Here is a 15,472-nt window from a genome sequence, read left to right as displayed (position 1 = left end):
AACGTAAGCCAAAAAGAAAGAGAGCAGCTCACTAGCTGCAACCACACTAATGGCACTCTGGCCCAGAGCTCACCTTTCCCTGGGCTTAAATACTTTTAAGTACTGACGAGAGTCAGCTGCACAAAAGGGAAAGGTGGCACCTCAGGCAGAAGAGGTGGTAGGACACGCCCACACAGGCACCTTCAGGAGGAGGCCCAGCTAGGGCCGTAACACTCCCTCCCACAGAGATATGAACTATTGCCAATATGAATCCTGATGCATGATGAACCCGTGGTTTGTCACATAATTATGATAACCAAAACTACTAATCAAGTCCGTAACCGTTGCATCAGGATTCATGTTGGCAATAGTTCATATCTCTGTTCTTCAGCCTTCATCACAAAGCTGGGAAGGAAAAACAAACATCTGTTGTGTTGGACTGTTATTCAGTTGTCTGCTGAATGTTTTCAAATGTCTGCATCTCAGCTGTGATGAGGCTGGGGGTCATGGGAGGCCACCGTAGCAGCCTCTTCAACATCATGACATCATCATAAATGCTGCTGGACTGTCTGATGGGCTGACGGTGAAAAAGCCGTCGGGAAGGAAACAGAAGACATTTCAGAGGCTGCAGCAGATTTCTTTGATTCGGGGCCTTTTTCAGCTTTATTGGACAGAGCAGTGAAGATAAGTGACAGCAAAGCAGAGAGAAAGGGGGCGTGGCCCGGGTCAAAGCCAGGCCAGCTGCTCTCCACCTCGTGGTCACCTGCTCATCCTAGTGAGCTCCACCAGCAGCCCTTTCACACACTTTACACTGTCAAACACTGTGTGTGGACCTCAGCTAACAACAGGCTACATTTAAGTCTGGACTACATGCTTTTATATTGAGGAGATTTTTCACTGTTTTTATTCCATCAGCAGCTCAACATCATGAGCAGCGCAAATGATTAATCACCAACACAGTTGTGTTTGTTTCAAGTATAGTTATAAATAAGCTGATCAAATATCTGCTGACTGATTAGATCCAGTATCTATTACAGATGAACTGGATATCACAGCATGTTGTTAATCCGTCATATCAAACTAAACAGTGTTGCTGGTGTAAATATCCTCCAATAAAGTCAGATGAGGGCTTCTGTTGCCAGGTAACGATGATGTCACACTGGATCTTCTGATCTTTAGTATCGTAGCGCTCGGAGTCTGATGTATTTCAACTGATTCACTTTTTCCACCTTAACAGTTCATTCCTCAATTCAAACAAGATATTTGACCCTCAAAAAATGTACCAACAAATTATTTTGCAATAAAATATTTATTTCTCAACTTTTCCAAGTGAAATCAAACAAGTTAATTTAACAGTGAAACCAGAGTGGAAGCTGCTCATATAGAGTCCAGCCCAGGCTAAAGTAAGCTGAGTAGCATCATCAAAGTGTCGGCTCTCTGAACACGGTGCAAGATCGCCATCTGCAGGACTAAACTAGTTTTTCTCCTCGTCAACGTCAAGATGACGTCATCGTACAGCAAAACATGCAGATCAGGTGACATGACTGTCTGAGAGGCGGAGTTAAACTGTGGCAGGTAAGCATGTGGAGGAGGAGCAACAACATGACGCTGGAACATCTTCAATGCATTATACAGTTTCCTCTCTAACTGGATGCAGCTGTGAACAAGAACAGCTGTGGAACCAGGGTCCTGAGTGTCATCTATGGATGAATGCAGGTCAGTGTGTTGTGGTGATGAATCACAGCGTCCATCTCACAGTGGAGTCACAGCTTTTCTTCAGCTGCTCTGCTCTTCAAATGTAAGGCATCGACGGCTCTCCTTTTCAGCTCCGTTGGAATATCACCTTCTTCTGTCTGAGAAATGTTCATGAAACAAACCTGACAAAACACAAACAGCAGCACTAACAGTAAATTGTAGTTATAAACCCACATTTGAACTCTACCTACTTGTTCATCGAGGCATGAGTACAAGGACAAGGAGACGTCACAGACATGTTGAAATTGTGGTGTGAAGACGGTGGACTGTGGTGGCCACTGCAGACTGTTGGGCTCTGTTACAGACGTGGGTTTGCTTGGACAGCCTGATAGCGACTCCCTGACCGTCTGGAACAAAGCGTTTACATTCAAAAAGACATTTACACAAAACACCAACAACACATGTCAACATCACATGATATTATTTATTATATATTATTATCATTTATTCATTTTTATTTTTCAATGAAGATGACGACCAACTGCAGCTTGAATCATTGAGACACATTAAATAAACTTTGCTCGATGACAATAAGCAGAGTTAAATCAGTCCAATAAGTGTGGAGCCCTTCCTTCAGAACGTGTCTGCGTAGGTTCTCAGTCATCCAGGTCATGGTTGTCCAAGCAGCAACCACAACCTCCCTGCACAACATTTTGCAAAGTCAAATTTGTTTATTGTCCCATCAACAGCTTACACACAGAATCTTCTTTGCAGGAGTACAAATATCTTTACTGTGAGGAAGTGACGCAGAAAATACAGCGTTTCCCTCTCTGTGTCAATGAAGAAGTGCTTGAGATTAAGTAGAGCGATCCTTCTTCATTTCCTGCTCGCAGCATCAGCTGACCTCTGACTTCATTGTCAAGGTCTCTCAGCATTGACTGGAACATCAAATCAGACTCACACCATCTTCTTGTAATGTGGGCATGTCTGTCAGTTGTTTGAAGAGCATCTCTGGCCTAAACACAATAGGAAGAACAACACCGCCCCAAAACAAACACTTCCAGATTAGATGAAGGGCACCATGATTGGAAATGGTAACATTAACACGTTAACTTCCTGTGTTTGGTCTGCAGTGGGTGACTCGTGATTCAGGGATCTACATTTAAAAACACACATGTAAAACTGACAGCAAGGTGTTACCATCATATAGTCGACATAACTAAGCACAGCTGTTAACCTGTATGTTTGCTAACATTTGAACTCTTACTGTTGCAAATTCTATCAACAAAACACTAAATATAGTTGAATTCAATCCTACCTGAGCTGGTTGAATTGAACCAGTTTTAAATTCAAATTTTATTTATCACACACACAAAACCATACACAGTATGACAGGAGGTGAAATGCTTGCAGCTGTGCAATGCCCGACCAGTTTCATGACATACTTCCTCTTCCATCTGGGAACATAATCTAAAGACAGGAAGTAGCTACTGTCAGCTTCCTGAATACCCAGTAAGAAACAAATCAGGCCAAATCAACAAACCTTTGGGTCTCGTTTTCAAAAGTGCATGTTTGGCACTTGCGACTACAAGCATACGGTCCATTAAAGTCGGGTTACTCGGGGACTCTTTCAGGATGGCAGAAATCTCCTCCTCAGCAAGACTGGTGACCTTCTGTTGGCATCTGCGACCCTCAGCCTGCTCCCCCAGCATGCAACAGCATAGAGGATCGCACTGGCCACAACAGACTCATAGAAAATCCTCAGCCTTTTCTGGCAGTTGTTGAAGGACCTCAGTCGCCTCAAAAAATAGAGACGACTCTGGCCCTTTCTGTAAAGTGCTGTGGTGTTTTTAGCCCAGTCCAGTTTATTGTCAATGTGTACTCCAAGGTATTTATAGTCCTCCACAATGTCAACACTGACCCCCTGGATTGAAACAGGGGTCGGGGCTCGGGTGAGCCTGAGTGCTGAAGATATCTACCTATTCTGAACCATGGTAACAGGGTTCTTGCTGATCGGAGCTGGCTTGGCCCTGGCTTATCGAAGAATTAAGAAAGCAGAACCCACTGTTCAAACCCCTACAAGGCTGCCCGCTGGGATTGAAATGATGGAACGAGGCGTGAGTTCTCAAAATGGGCTCATTGAGTACAGCACGGAGAAGATCTTGGAGAAGCTTGCGACTGTCATGAATACTCAGAATAAGACCTCCGAGCGCAAACTGGATTACATCTTGGAGGAGCTCACTGCAGTCGTGAGTTCTTAGAATCGGCTCTTTGACCACCTGGGTCTGGGTGCGGTTCCCCCTTCCAGGGGCAAGGGTACCTAGACCCGGTTTGTAGAGTACGCTTGGGGAGTGTGATCGTGTGTACAGCGTCTCTTTATGTCTGTCTCCACGTCGGTTGAGTGTGGAGTAAGTGCACATGAGAGCATGAGGGTGGGAATGGATGTTTGTGTCTGTGTGTGCCTGTATGTCTGTGTCTATATGTCAGGTTGGGTATCAGACGCCACCTCTCTGGGGACATCTCAGGCCCTCCAAGGTTTGGAGGCCTATCTCCACCCACCACCACTTCCCCTGCCGGTGGCGGACTCCCTCAGGTGTCGGTGCGTTGGTGGTTCTTTGTGTCTGGGGGTGGGCGTCCGGGTACACACCGGCTCACTCCTTGGCGGCCGCTTATTGGTGCTCGCTCGGGCCACTTCGGAGGTGGGGTGCCCCCAGCCTCTCAGCCTGGGGCTCAGTCACTCAGGCACAGCTGGCTGCTGGCGGAGCTCACGGGCGCGTCACTGCAACTCCCCCTGGCTTCTGCTCCGCGGCTGCTGAGTGAGCCCTCATCTGGGACTCTCCTCAGCTCTTACTGGGACAGTGGCACGGCTGCCCCTCTGTGGGTCTTCCTTGGTCTCTTGTGTTCTGGGGGCCTCTGGATGTCTGGAGTTTTGATCTCCTCCATACCTGCTTGATACCATAAAGGACAGGGCTGTGGCTCCCCACAATCCCTAGCAGATCATTACATGGAGAAACCTTTGGAATGCAAGCATGCTGATCCACACAGGTATGCACACAGGTGTACACATGGGTATTCACAGACGCGGACTACAGCTTTCTTGGCTGCTGCCTCAAAGCACATTGTGCGCTGTCTATCTTGCATGCTGCACAATATCGTTTATTATTTAGTAACTATTGATATCTATGACTAGCTAGTTTATTGTGATGGTGCTTTTTTTTTCTTATTATGTTGCTCTTTGTTGTTTGCTGTCTCCTCTGTTTGTTTTTTTTGTTTTTTTTTCTCTCTTCCCCCCCTTCTCACCGTCTCTTCTCCCCTTTGGTTTTCTTTCTTTCTCTCCCTCTCTTTCTTTCATTCTCTCCCCCTGTCCTATCCCACAGTCATGTCTGTCCCGTTTGCAACTGAAAATAAAATAAATTCATAATTATAATAAAGGTCAATCAAATGGACCAATATGGCAAGGCCACGATGATCCACTTGGTAAAATAAATCCGCTTGGCATCTTTCTTGGCCTCAAGACAACAATTCTGATGGCTATAGATCCAAACGGGACACAAAAAAAAAAAAAAAAAAAAAAAAGAATCGGCTCTTTGAGCACAAGAATGACAACATTACGGAGCGTAAGTTTGATAACATCATGGAGAAGCTCACGGCTCTCCAACGGGAGATTGAGAGACCAGTGTCGGAGTGTTAGAACAGCTTTGAAATTCTAATGAGCTGTTCGCACTAAAGAAAAAACCACCATCATAATGCAGCTATCCCTTCGGCACCAGCTGTGGTCTCAAGGCTGGAGCTGAACAACAACTGATAACGACTGTGTTTAGTCTGTTCCTTCCCATTCTATGCAAGGCCACCTGGGTTGGCTGGAAGACTGTTTACTTAGCCTGGCAGGGCGAAGGACACTGTCTCAGCTGAACTCTGGACACACACACACACAGAGACATATATTTACACATGCTGATGTACACTCATCCCCCCTCCAAACGCCTTTGACACTTATTCCCTTCTGATGCTGACGGTGGATCAAGGAGACCAGCGCATAGGTTGCAGGCCCGGATGTACTGTCTACACTGGCTGTCTCTCACCCTTTACCCACCACTGTTGCTTGTCATGTGTTTCTTTGGTGTATTAAGAGTTTTTTCATGTGCAGAGGTGGTTTTTCTGTTCTCAAACTGATCTCCCTGTTGGAGCTCAGTCTGAGGAGAGTTATTATTTTCTCCTTATCTTTCCTCATGTGGTGCTTTTTCCATTCCCCATGTGATGTTTTTGTGTAATGTATGTATGGCCGGAGGGTAAGATGGCACCGCCATTGTGTGCAATAGGTCGGCAGCCTTAACATGAAATTTCCCCTTGTGGGACTAATAAAGGTATCTTATCTTATCTTATCTTATCTTATCTTATCTTATCTTGTCTTATCTTATCTTGTTATTTGGGTAACAATGAACAGTCTGAGCTGGAACAATGGAGTCGGTGCAGAAAGTTATGTAGCCTGTGATACACTCAGTAAGCCCATTGATGTCCTCGGCGTGAGGCTCACAGAGTGTTTCCCAGTCGGTCACCTCGAAACAGCCCTGTAGTTCCGCTAAGACCTCCTCTGACCACCTCCTAATGCTCCTCGTGGTCACAGGTTCCCTCCTCACAATTGGCACACAGTGGGGGGTGAGGTGAATCAGGTTATGATCTGACCTACCAAGTGGGGGAAGGGAGGAGGAGCTGTATGCATCCTTTACATTAGCAATTACATTAGTATTATTATTAAAAACTGTATAAAAGGCTCTGGGATTTTATGTCTATGTTCTGCAATATTGTGTGGGGTGGAGTCGTAGGAAATGACGTAGGCAGAAGTTGGGGGTATCGCGATGCTACTCGAGAAGGGGAGATTTTTCAGTGTTAGTTCTGTTTACCTCGTAAGCTGTGTTCCTGGTTGCCATCCTTCACGGTGATGCTCCGAGTGTTAAGTTCATGACTGGAAGTAAGTTTCCTTAAATATGTTTATTTTCCGATTCTGATGTTGGCCGCGGCTTTAGTTACATCCTACCGCATTGTAGCACCGCATTTGTTCATCTCGTGACTCGAAGCATGTGCCGCCGGCCGCCGCCATTATGTAGTAATTTTATTCGGCCACACGTTGGTGCCAAAGTCCTTTGTTTACAGTTAGAGTGGATGCTTCGGCTATGTATGACATTCTCACTGTGTTTAATTGTGTCCTTTTCTGTGTTTGGAGCAAGAGATGTAAGATTGGCATAGTTCAAATTATATATGTCCTGTTATGTGTATATTCAGATGGATGTGTTGGTTTATTTCATTTAATCCTTTATATGTATCTTAGTGAAGCTGTTGCTGTATATGTTTATGTACTCATGGCAACTTGTTTGTTACTACAGACTGCTGGCAACACTGAGCATCTAGGTGGCAATAAAACAGCTGGCGGTGATAATCCAGCAAAGTGGAAGCCTGTTGTCCTCCTTCCTTGTTTATTTGCTTGTTTTAATCAATTTTAAATCATGCTTTTTATTTGTTCTTGTTTCTAATGTCTCTGTAAAGCACTTTGAATCACCTTGTTGTTGAATTGTGCTATACAAATAAACTTGCCTTGCCTTGCCTTGCCTTGCCTTGCCTTCCTGTATCCTGACCGATACACCATCTTGTTAGCTGCTGAACCTAAAAGAACTAGCCCTCACCAAGTACTCCTCAACAAAAACATTAGCATTATTAAGTTAAAGCTGTCAGCTGCACACATCGCTTAGAATAAGACCTCTGAGCGCAAACTGGATTACGTTCTCAGATGAAACTGGTTCAGCAAACAGGAATCAGATGGAGACACTGAACCAGTTCTGCATGTTCTCCAACTGCCACATCATTTTTTAAGAAGGGTGGCATTTATGGGAAATCATAACTCATGTTTTAACCAATGTGTCTGACTAAACAGTTCCATTGAGGAGAACCGAGTTTCATCATATTTTATTTGTTAACAAATTCTGTTCTTTACACATGTTGAATCTCATGATCTCCTCCTGTGTCTTTATACTCAAACACAGTACTTGAACTATAATCTTAAAACTATAAACTTGTAGTCCTGTTATATAGCAGAAGTGAGGAAATCTGTGGACTTGATTTGAATTTTGAATGTGGTACTTGTTTGACTTTTCTGTTATAAGGTGACTATTTTTAAACAAAATTAAATTGAATCTGTATCAGAAAAGCTCATTTATCATGTAAATTAAATCTTTTGAATGTAGAGTGTTTGTATGCAGGTATGGAGGAGTGGATGTGATAGTGCAACACTTATTTCTTGAAATATGGACAATATTTTTTTAACCATCATAAACGTGACTATCCAGAGTTGACACCAAGAAGGAGAGCTGCAGTCTTAATATTGTGTTTGTGTCCATTTGTGCAGGTATTTAACCATCACCCGTATGATGCGGTAGGTAGGCTGAATGCTGAGTGGCTGAAAAGACTTTGATTATGCAAAAACCCACCAATCAGCACTGGGACAAAGCACTCAGACTGATACAAACAGAGACAATAACACATGAAGCATACATTTCAAATGACTTTTTATGTTCAAACGTCAACATGATAGAAAAAAAGTAAAGACACAGTCACAAATGTCCTTCAAATTGTTGATGCGCATATAAAAAAAGTGCTTGTGTGATTGAGGCATGTTGTCTACAGCTGTTTGAGTGCTGAAAAATAGAAAGTTGCGATTAAGAATCACACCATTTACCATTTACCTCACCTGACCACTACTTCATTTACCATCTTATTGTTTTTCTTCCAATTTGAAAAATGGCAGCGTCTTTACCCAAACCAACAATATCAAAAGCAACATTTACTATTTTTTAGGCAGAACCAGTCCTGAAGAATTAACATATTTATACAAGTTCAATGACTGTAGATGAATTATAGCATGTACGCAGAACATGGCCTGCCGAAGCCCTGATCATGTTTTAAGATGAGAAATGAAAGTTTTCAGGTTTTTCCTGTTTTCATTCTACTGCTTTTGTGTGTGTGTGTGTGTGTGTGTGTGTGTGTGTGTGTGTGTGTGTGTGTGCAACCAGCTGTTGAGTCACTGGTCTGGCTCGGTCTGTATAAATGCTCAGGCTATGATCTAACTCCTTCGACATCAGCAGAGAGTGCTACTCCTGAAAGTCCAGACTCTTCATTCGTCTTTTAGATAAATATCACTCACATCTGGTCATGTCACGGCAAGGAAAAGCAAATTATACCAAACCAACACATTATAAAGGGGAGCATCTGAACTGGACTGATTTGATAGACAGAGCCCAAGGTACTTATTTGCATGAGACATATCTCAGCAAAATCAAGAGCCCTCCAAACCCACAAGAGTTTCATGTGTCTCATCTAAAACATGAAACGCATAAATTTAGTATACTAGGAATCAAGGAAGATGAAGGCTTCAAGGATCCAAAAAAAGGCTTGGATGATCCAGACAGACTGCCCCTGGTGTGGTTCAGTCTGGCTGTGCAACTCGAACCAGCTAAGGAGGAGCACCTGCAGCAGGAGAATGTCCATATGGTCTGTGACAGCTCTCCAGCCGTCAGTGAGAAGTCCAGGTATGGATCATACCGCTTCACCTTCTTGGTGAAGGAGGTGCTGGAGAAGTACAAGAAGCAGGTACTGACTCATTCAGTGTAAATTAATGTCTGTATTTACAGGTGTATACTTATTCTGCCCTCACTAGTGTGTAAAGCTGGTTTCTAGCTTGGCAGATAGCTAACAGGTCCACAATAAACATCCAGGAGTCAGCGGATACGTTTTAGATGTTTACTATTGAAGCACTGTAAAAAGGCATGTGCTCTCTCAGGCTCAGCAAGAAAAAGTGAACAAAAAGTGGAACAGACGACAGTTTGTCTAAAGGACTGTTTTTCACTGGTGAGGTACTACGGCAAGTCTGCTGGTACAAAAAACACACACCCAAATGATCATGCCTGCCTTAAAGGGGCAGCACAATACTATTATTTTCATTCAGTTGAGACATGTAAAGGTCAAAGATAAAAATGTAATACATTTTTTACATTTTTCCTTAACTTGCCAGTCCATCCATCACCTCAGACTGAAACAGACTCCAACTTATTTTCCATAAAAACACCAAACAAGTAGAAAAAGATCGAAAGACAATAAGATGTTAGGGTAACTTGGTCGCTGACTCAGTGTTTATGGTGATTTTAGTCTTTTTTATTCATTATAATCTTATAATCTCAGATTTCCTTATTTATGTTAATTATGCCCTTTTATTGAGTATTTCTAGTTCAGGTTATCTTGGTTAGCATTTGATCCTGTTCATGTCTTTGTCTTGTCTCTGTGTCCTTCCCTCAGAATTCCCCCAGTTAAGTCAGTCTTGTCTTCATGTTTGTCTAGTGGTCTGATTTCTCAGTTGTGTTTCTGTGTGTGTCTCCTTGTGTCTCTCTTGTCCCTCAGTCTCCTCCCTCTGTTCCCTGGCTTTTATCTGTCGGCATCACTGTGTGTGTGTGTCTCATACTTTCTGTTTTTGACAGTCTCTGGCCTGTGTGTATCCTATTCAGCCGTGCTTCCCGGGGTGTGTCCTTTTTGCGCTGATTCCCTTGTGTATTTAGTGTCTGCATCTCCCTCTGTTAGGTATCATGATCTCCCTCATTCCTGGCTGTGTGTTCTGGCTGTCCATTTAGTTCCTAGTTCCTAATCTTGTAATCCAGTAATAAAGCTGCATTTTGAGTTTGTCCTGTCTCTGTGAGTCTGCATTTTGGGTCCTCGATCCTGACTGCTTTACACCGCCACTTGACACAAAATTCATGTGATTGATAATCTGCCAACCATGTTTGGTGTTGTCGGTCCATGTTCTGTTTCTCATGCTGATCATTTATAGATGTGATGTCTCTTTGAGTTTTCTGCTAAAACATTTTTTTCTCTCCAGTTTTGTGGTGGGAAGCCGCCCATCATGCGTATTCTCAGAACCTCCCTGTACAGACAGGAAGTGATGTATGCTGTGCTGGTCCACAGCCCAAAAGACAATGGCTTCACAGAGTATCCCGAGCTGTCTGACGGCCCAAACGCCATCTGTACTTACAAAGATGGATGCTTCATCTGGAGATCACAGACCATGTTTGAGACAAACATGTAAGAAACAGATAAAAATGTCCAAGGACATGTTTGCAGTACATACATGTATGCAGGTCATCATGGCCACACAAGAAACAATCAAATCTGAAAAACAGTTTCCCGCCTGACCCCCTCCCACTGAACTGTTTAATTACAATAACTTTAGTGCATTTAATGAAGCCATGCATGTTTTTCTCTGAGCTACAGCGACTTGAAGAAGATGCAGGTGAGTGTGAACATGTGTGATCCTGAACAACTCCACAGGTACACTAGATACTCACATGAAATATCCAAGAATGAGAAAAACATTTGACCTGATCAGCAGCAGGATGTTCATGTGTAGTAAAGTGAATAAATGGGACATGTCATCCTGTGCCAGATGGTCAGATGGTTCTACATGGTGATGTGAGAATGGAAAGCACTTTTTGAAGTTTTCTTCAGTGAATTACCAAAAAACAAGTACCGTATTTTTCTGACCAAAACGTACACCGGATTATAAGGGGCATTAAGCAAACAAAACAGTCGGATAAGTCAAATTTTACTCAACTCATTCCTCTTGCTTCCTCACCTTCCGTACCATTGATTCATTAATGTTGAATTCTCTGGCAGCTGCTCTATTCCCCTGTTGTTGCAGTATATTAATGACTGACCTCGTATTGTGGATGGATTATCTCAGTTGTTCTCGTGACTGAATTTTTTGGGACCTGAAGAAGACGGAGTTTTGGACCCAGATTACTCTGCAAGGCTCCTGACTATGGTAGCCGTAATGCTCCAACAATCCATCAAGGCTTCGTAGCTTACCAAAGTCATACTAAAACATCTTTTGATAGATTTATTTAAGCTCCGTGTATCACATAAAATTGGTTCGAGGTCAGTAAGCACAACCAGAATTCGTACATAAGGCGCAGTGTTGATTTTTGAGAAAATTAAAGGATTTTAAGTGCGCCTTATAGTGTGAAAAATACGGTACACAGGTGTCACTGTGGTGAATGAGTTTAAAGTTCTTGGTGAGGTGATTCAAACACTGCTTCCTCTCTGGTATAGTACGACTCCAAAAGAAAAGCTGAAGCTGAAGAAAATGTACTTCTCGCAGTCTGTTTGGGATCACGTCACCATTGCCCTGCATGTTGACGGAAAGGTACCTTCACCGCTCCTCCTCCACACACCTGCAGATTTCCAGATCAGGAACATTATTTTGTGTTTAATCATCTTAAAGCTGGAGTTATTGGCGACCCTCTAACAGTTCTCAGAGCTTTAACTTTCAGAAGTTAGTAAACATTTATAGTTATGATTTTACAAACATGTTATTGAAGTATTTAAGGTGAAAGTACCTGACACAGATACACAGATACAGTTTAAATGCTGTTTCATGTTGCAGAATTGTTTTTAGCTTTTTCTTTTTCAGTCTGATCAAATCAGTCATTCAGATTATCCATTTGATAATCTATCCATACCCATGTGAGTTTTAGGGAATAGGGATGTGGCTGCATCATCAGTTGATTGAAAAATAATTAATTGAATGAGTTTACTGTGGATGAACTAACCCTTTTATTCTGTTTGTTCGAGCAGTTTAAATGAGAACATTTTGCCTTTTCAGCCTCTGAAGTTTGGTTCTGAATTTCTACGAGAAAGGCTCACGTTCCGTGAAAAAGATAAAGTGATTGTTGCACCAAGATGCTATGATACTTGTGATAATGCTCAACGTTTGGTTAGAAAACTGTGGGACAACGTTGAACAGCAAGAGGAGGATTTCCAAGGTAATGAATTTCTTGAACATGGCTCAGTTTCTTTCAGTCCACCTTTTATTAAAAACAGTACAAACCCCTGGAAACACTCGTTCCAATGGCAGAAAAGATGAAAAGCTGTGTTCCAAATAATATTTTTATTGACTCCATTGGAGACACTTTGCATCATTCACACATCAATATAATGTATTTTCTCTTACACTGAACAGAACTTACACTGAACTGAAGTTGATTTGATAAGACTACAACCACAACACATTTGAGAACAAATGTTCATTTTCTCCACCTGTCAGTCAAAGAGGCCACACCCCTTATAATGCAAGCTTTACTGTATCAGGCTGTAAATGTGTAGTGGACATTAGCTGGACTTAAGGTTCATTCTCACTGTAAACAGCTCCCAAATGTAAGTTTGCAGGACAGGTGAAGCTAACAGTTTCTCCTCTGTCTTTTTCCTCCTCTCCAGATTTGTCAGATAGATGAAAAAGTCTGAAGACTCCCTGCAGCGAGACAGCAGCTTCAGTTTGAACTCTCTGGGTTCTGCAAACTTTTCTTGTTCCTTATTTTTTAAGAGAAGAAACATAAATTGGTGTTGGTGTGGTGAAAGCATTTACAGGGTTTAAATTTAATGTTTTACATTGTAATCTTTAGTCATGCTGAGGCTGTCTGTAAGGCGATAAAAGTTGATTAGATTAATAGTAGATGAAAGGTTTATTTAATGAACTTCCTGTCGTCACTAAGTGCACAGTAAAAGACAAATGATAAAAACCTTTATGACAATATGAGGAGAAACGTGTGATCATGTGTGTTAGTGTAGTCTGTCCTGTCTGGGTGTGATGTGTTCATATACCTGAATTAAGGAGAAATTATTTTGTACACAAAAAATGGACAATAAAGTTGATTTGAAAGTGTCTTGTATGTTCCTAATTTTCATTGGATTGTCTAAGAAAATACAAAAAGGTAGACATATTAATGTATAAATCCACCACCCTGCATGTGGAGAGCACACGGGTACCTTTACTGCTCCTCCTCCCCACTCTTCAAACACACCTGAAGCTTTTCACGTCTGAAACATTCTTTGTTGTTTCATCATCGTAAAGTTGGAGTTTTAATGACCATCCGATCAGCGCTGCTTTAACCTGCAGTGTTTCACACTGAAAGAATTTTAAGGCATCTTTACATGAGTATTTTTCTTGCTGCTTTGAACTTTTATGCTTCACCTGCTTACACATATAATAACAAGAACGATGATAATTATAATACATTTTATTTGAAAGTGCTTTTCAGAGCACTCAAGGACACTGTACACAGTAGAATAACAAAAGCAAGAGAAAAGCAAGCAGTTTATGGTAAAATGGCCTGTATTTGTATAGCGCTTTACTAGTCCCTAAGGACCCCAAAGCGCTTTACACATCCAGTGACCAACCCGTTCACACACTGGTGATGGCAGCTACATTGTAGCCACAGCCACCCTGGGGCGCACTGACAGAGGCGAGGCTGCTGGACACTGGCGCCACCGAGCCCTCTGACCACCACCGAGCCCTCTGACCACCACCAGTAGGCAACGGGTCAAGTGTCTTGCCCAAGAACACAACGATCGAGACTGTCGGACCCAGGGCTCAAACCGGCAACCTTCCGATTACAAGGCGAACTCCCAACCCTTGAGCCACGATCGCCCCAGGCTGTTTACACAATCATAAAAGCATAAGACATAAAACAAATTTAAAATAGCAGACTGGAGAGGTTATGTGGGATAAGCTATTTTGAACAATTGAGTTTTGAGTTGGGACTTAAAGAGAGAGAAGGAAGAGATATTTCTTAAATCAGAAGGTAGGGAATTCCAGAGTTGAGGAGCAGAGCAGCTGAAAGCCCTGCTCCTCACAACTGCGGAGAAGATCATCGAAACTCCACTGCCCTCTCTTCAGAGCATCTACCATCGCAGAGTCCAGTGGAGAGCTGCCTCCATCCTCAAAGACACCCCCCCACACACACACACACACACACACACCCAACACGGACTGTTCACACTTCTGCCCTTGTGAACGACGTTTCCTCCCCGATGAGGTAATAGAGGTGACGGAAGAAATCGGTGATTGTGGAGCGATGAAGGCTTGCTCTTCATCCTCTGACCACATTGCTGCCAGGAAGGAGGCCGGTGAGTTATGCTCAGAATGGCACGAGGAGGAATTCCTCGGCAGCTGTGTTGAGATTCCCCTCTCCAATGGCGGTCGCCGGTGTGTAGTTGAAAGCTCCGTGCGCCGCTGCTGCTGCTGCTGCGAGGGCTTTGGGACAGAATACCAGGCAAAAGCGGGCGAAAACGTATCGTTTTCTTTCTCTGGCCTTCCATCCAAACTGAGGAAGCGTTTTCGGTCAAAAAAAACGCAACGTTTTGAAAACACTCTCCAAAGCGGATCACTTGAAAACGCCGTTTTTGCATAGCAGTGTGGACAGCGAACCTGGAGCCTTTTCGAAACGATGACACATTTTAGTCATGTGATGCAGTCATGTGACCAATTAAACTAAGATAGCGGACAGCCCTATTAAAGATTAATATCAGTTTGTACATGCTCCAGATAGCTTTTCTTCAAATTCTTTCATTCTCACTCGCTTTTGCAATCTTGTACTTTTGTGTTACTCGCAGCAACAACTCCACCTCATTGTTAGACTGTTTTAAAAACTCGGTGCCGCTTTGCCACAATGTTTCAAAGAGCCGGAAAGTAAGTCAATTTCTGTCAAAGAGCCAGACAGAAATGAGGCAGGTTTAATCATCTTGCGTTTCACGCATGCGCAGTACAGGAACGTAAGCGTTTCAGTCATTTCAGTGTGGATGAACAACTCTGTGAAAACAAATGAAAACGATAGTGTGGACACAGAGCGTTTTCAGATGTATATGCCATTTTCAAATTTATCTGGGCTAGTGTGGACGTAGCCTAAACAATCTTGAGTTTTGAATTTTA

General features: G+C 42.9%; 2 protein-coding genes across 2 annotated transcripts in view; both read left to right on the top strand.

The window, feature by feature from the left end:
* The window catches only part of LOC113017972 (uncharacterized), a 286,973-nt gene that overhangs the window by 208,979 nt on the left and 62,522 nt on the right, over positions 1-15,472 (top strand). The gene's annotated exons all lie outside the window — the stretch shown is intronic.
* Positions 8,810-13,426, top strand: LOC113017975 (uncharacterized). The gene is made up of 5 exons (XM_026161056.1): positions 8,810-9,312; positions 10,589-10,791; positions 11,818-11,911; positions 12,371-12,530; positions 12,982-13,426. The coding sequence occupies exons 1-5, from the start codon at positions 8,875-8,877 to the stop codon at positions 12,996-12,998; spliced, it is 912 nt and encodes a 303-aa protein (XP_026016841.1). The 5' UTR covers positions 8,810-8,874; the 3' UTR covers positions 12,999-13,426.

The sequence above is a fragment of the Astatotilapia calliptera genome, unplaced genomic scaffold, assembly GCF_900246225.1.
Source record: "Astatotilapia calliptera unplaced genomic scaffold, fAstCal1.2 U_scaffold_3, whole genome shotgun sequence".
NCBI classification, from domain to species: domain Eukaryota; kingdom Metazoa; phylum Chordata; class Actinopteri; order Cichliformes; family Cichlidae; genus Astatotilapia; species Astatotilapia calliptera.
Note: the sequence above shows the minus strand (reverse complement) of the source record. Positions and strands in the feature narration are given on the sequence as shown.

Bases quoted from the DNA above. Each gene is read 5' to 3' on its own strand.
- LOC113017975 (XM_026161056.1), top strand. From the start codon at position 8,875: ATGTCACGGCAAGGAAAAGCAAATTATACCAAACCAACACATTATAAA. The intron at 9,313-10,588 runs GTACTGACTCAT...TTTTCTCTCCAG, and splicing joins TGGAGAAGTACAAGAAGCAG to TTTTGTGGTGGGAAGCCGCC. The intron at 11,912-12,370 runs GTACCTTCACCG...TTGCCTTTTCAG, and splicing joins CCCTGCATGTTGACGGAAAG to CCTCTGAAGTTTGGTTCTGA.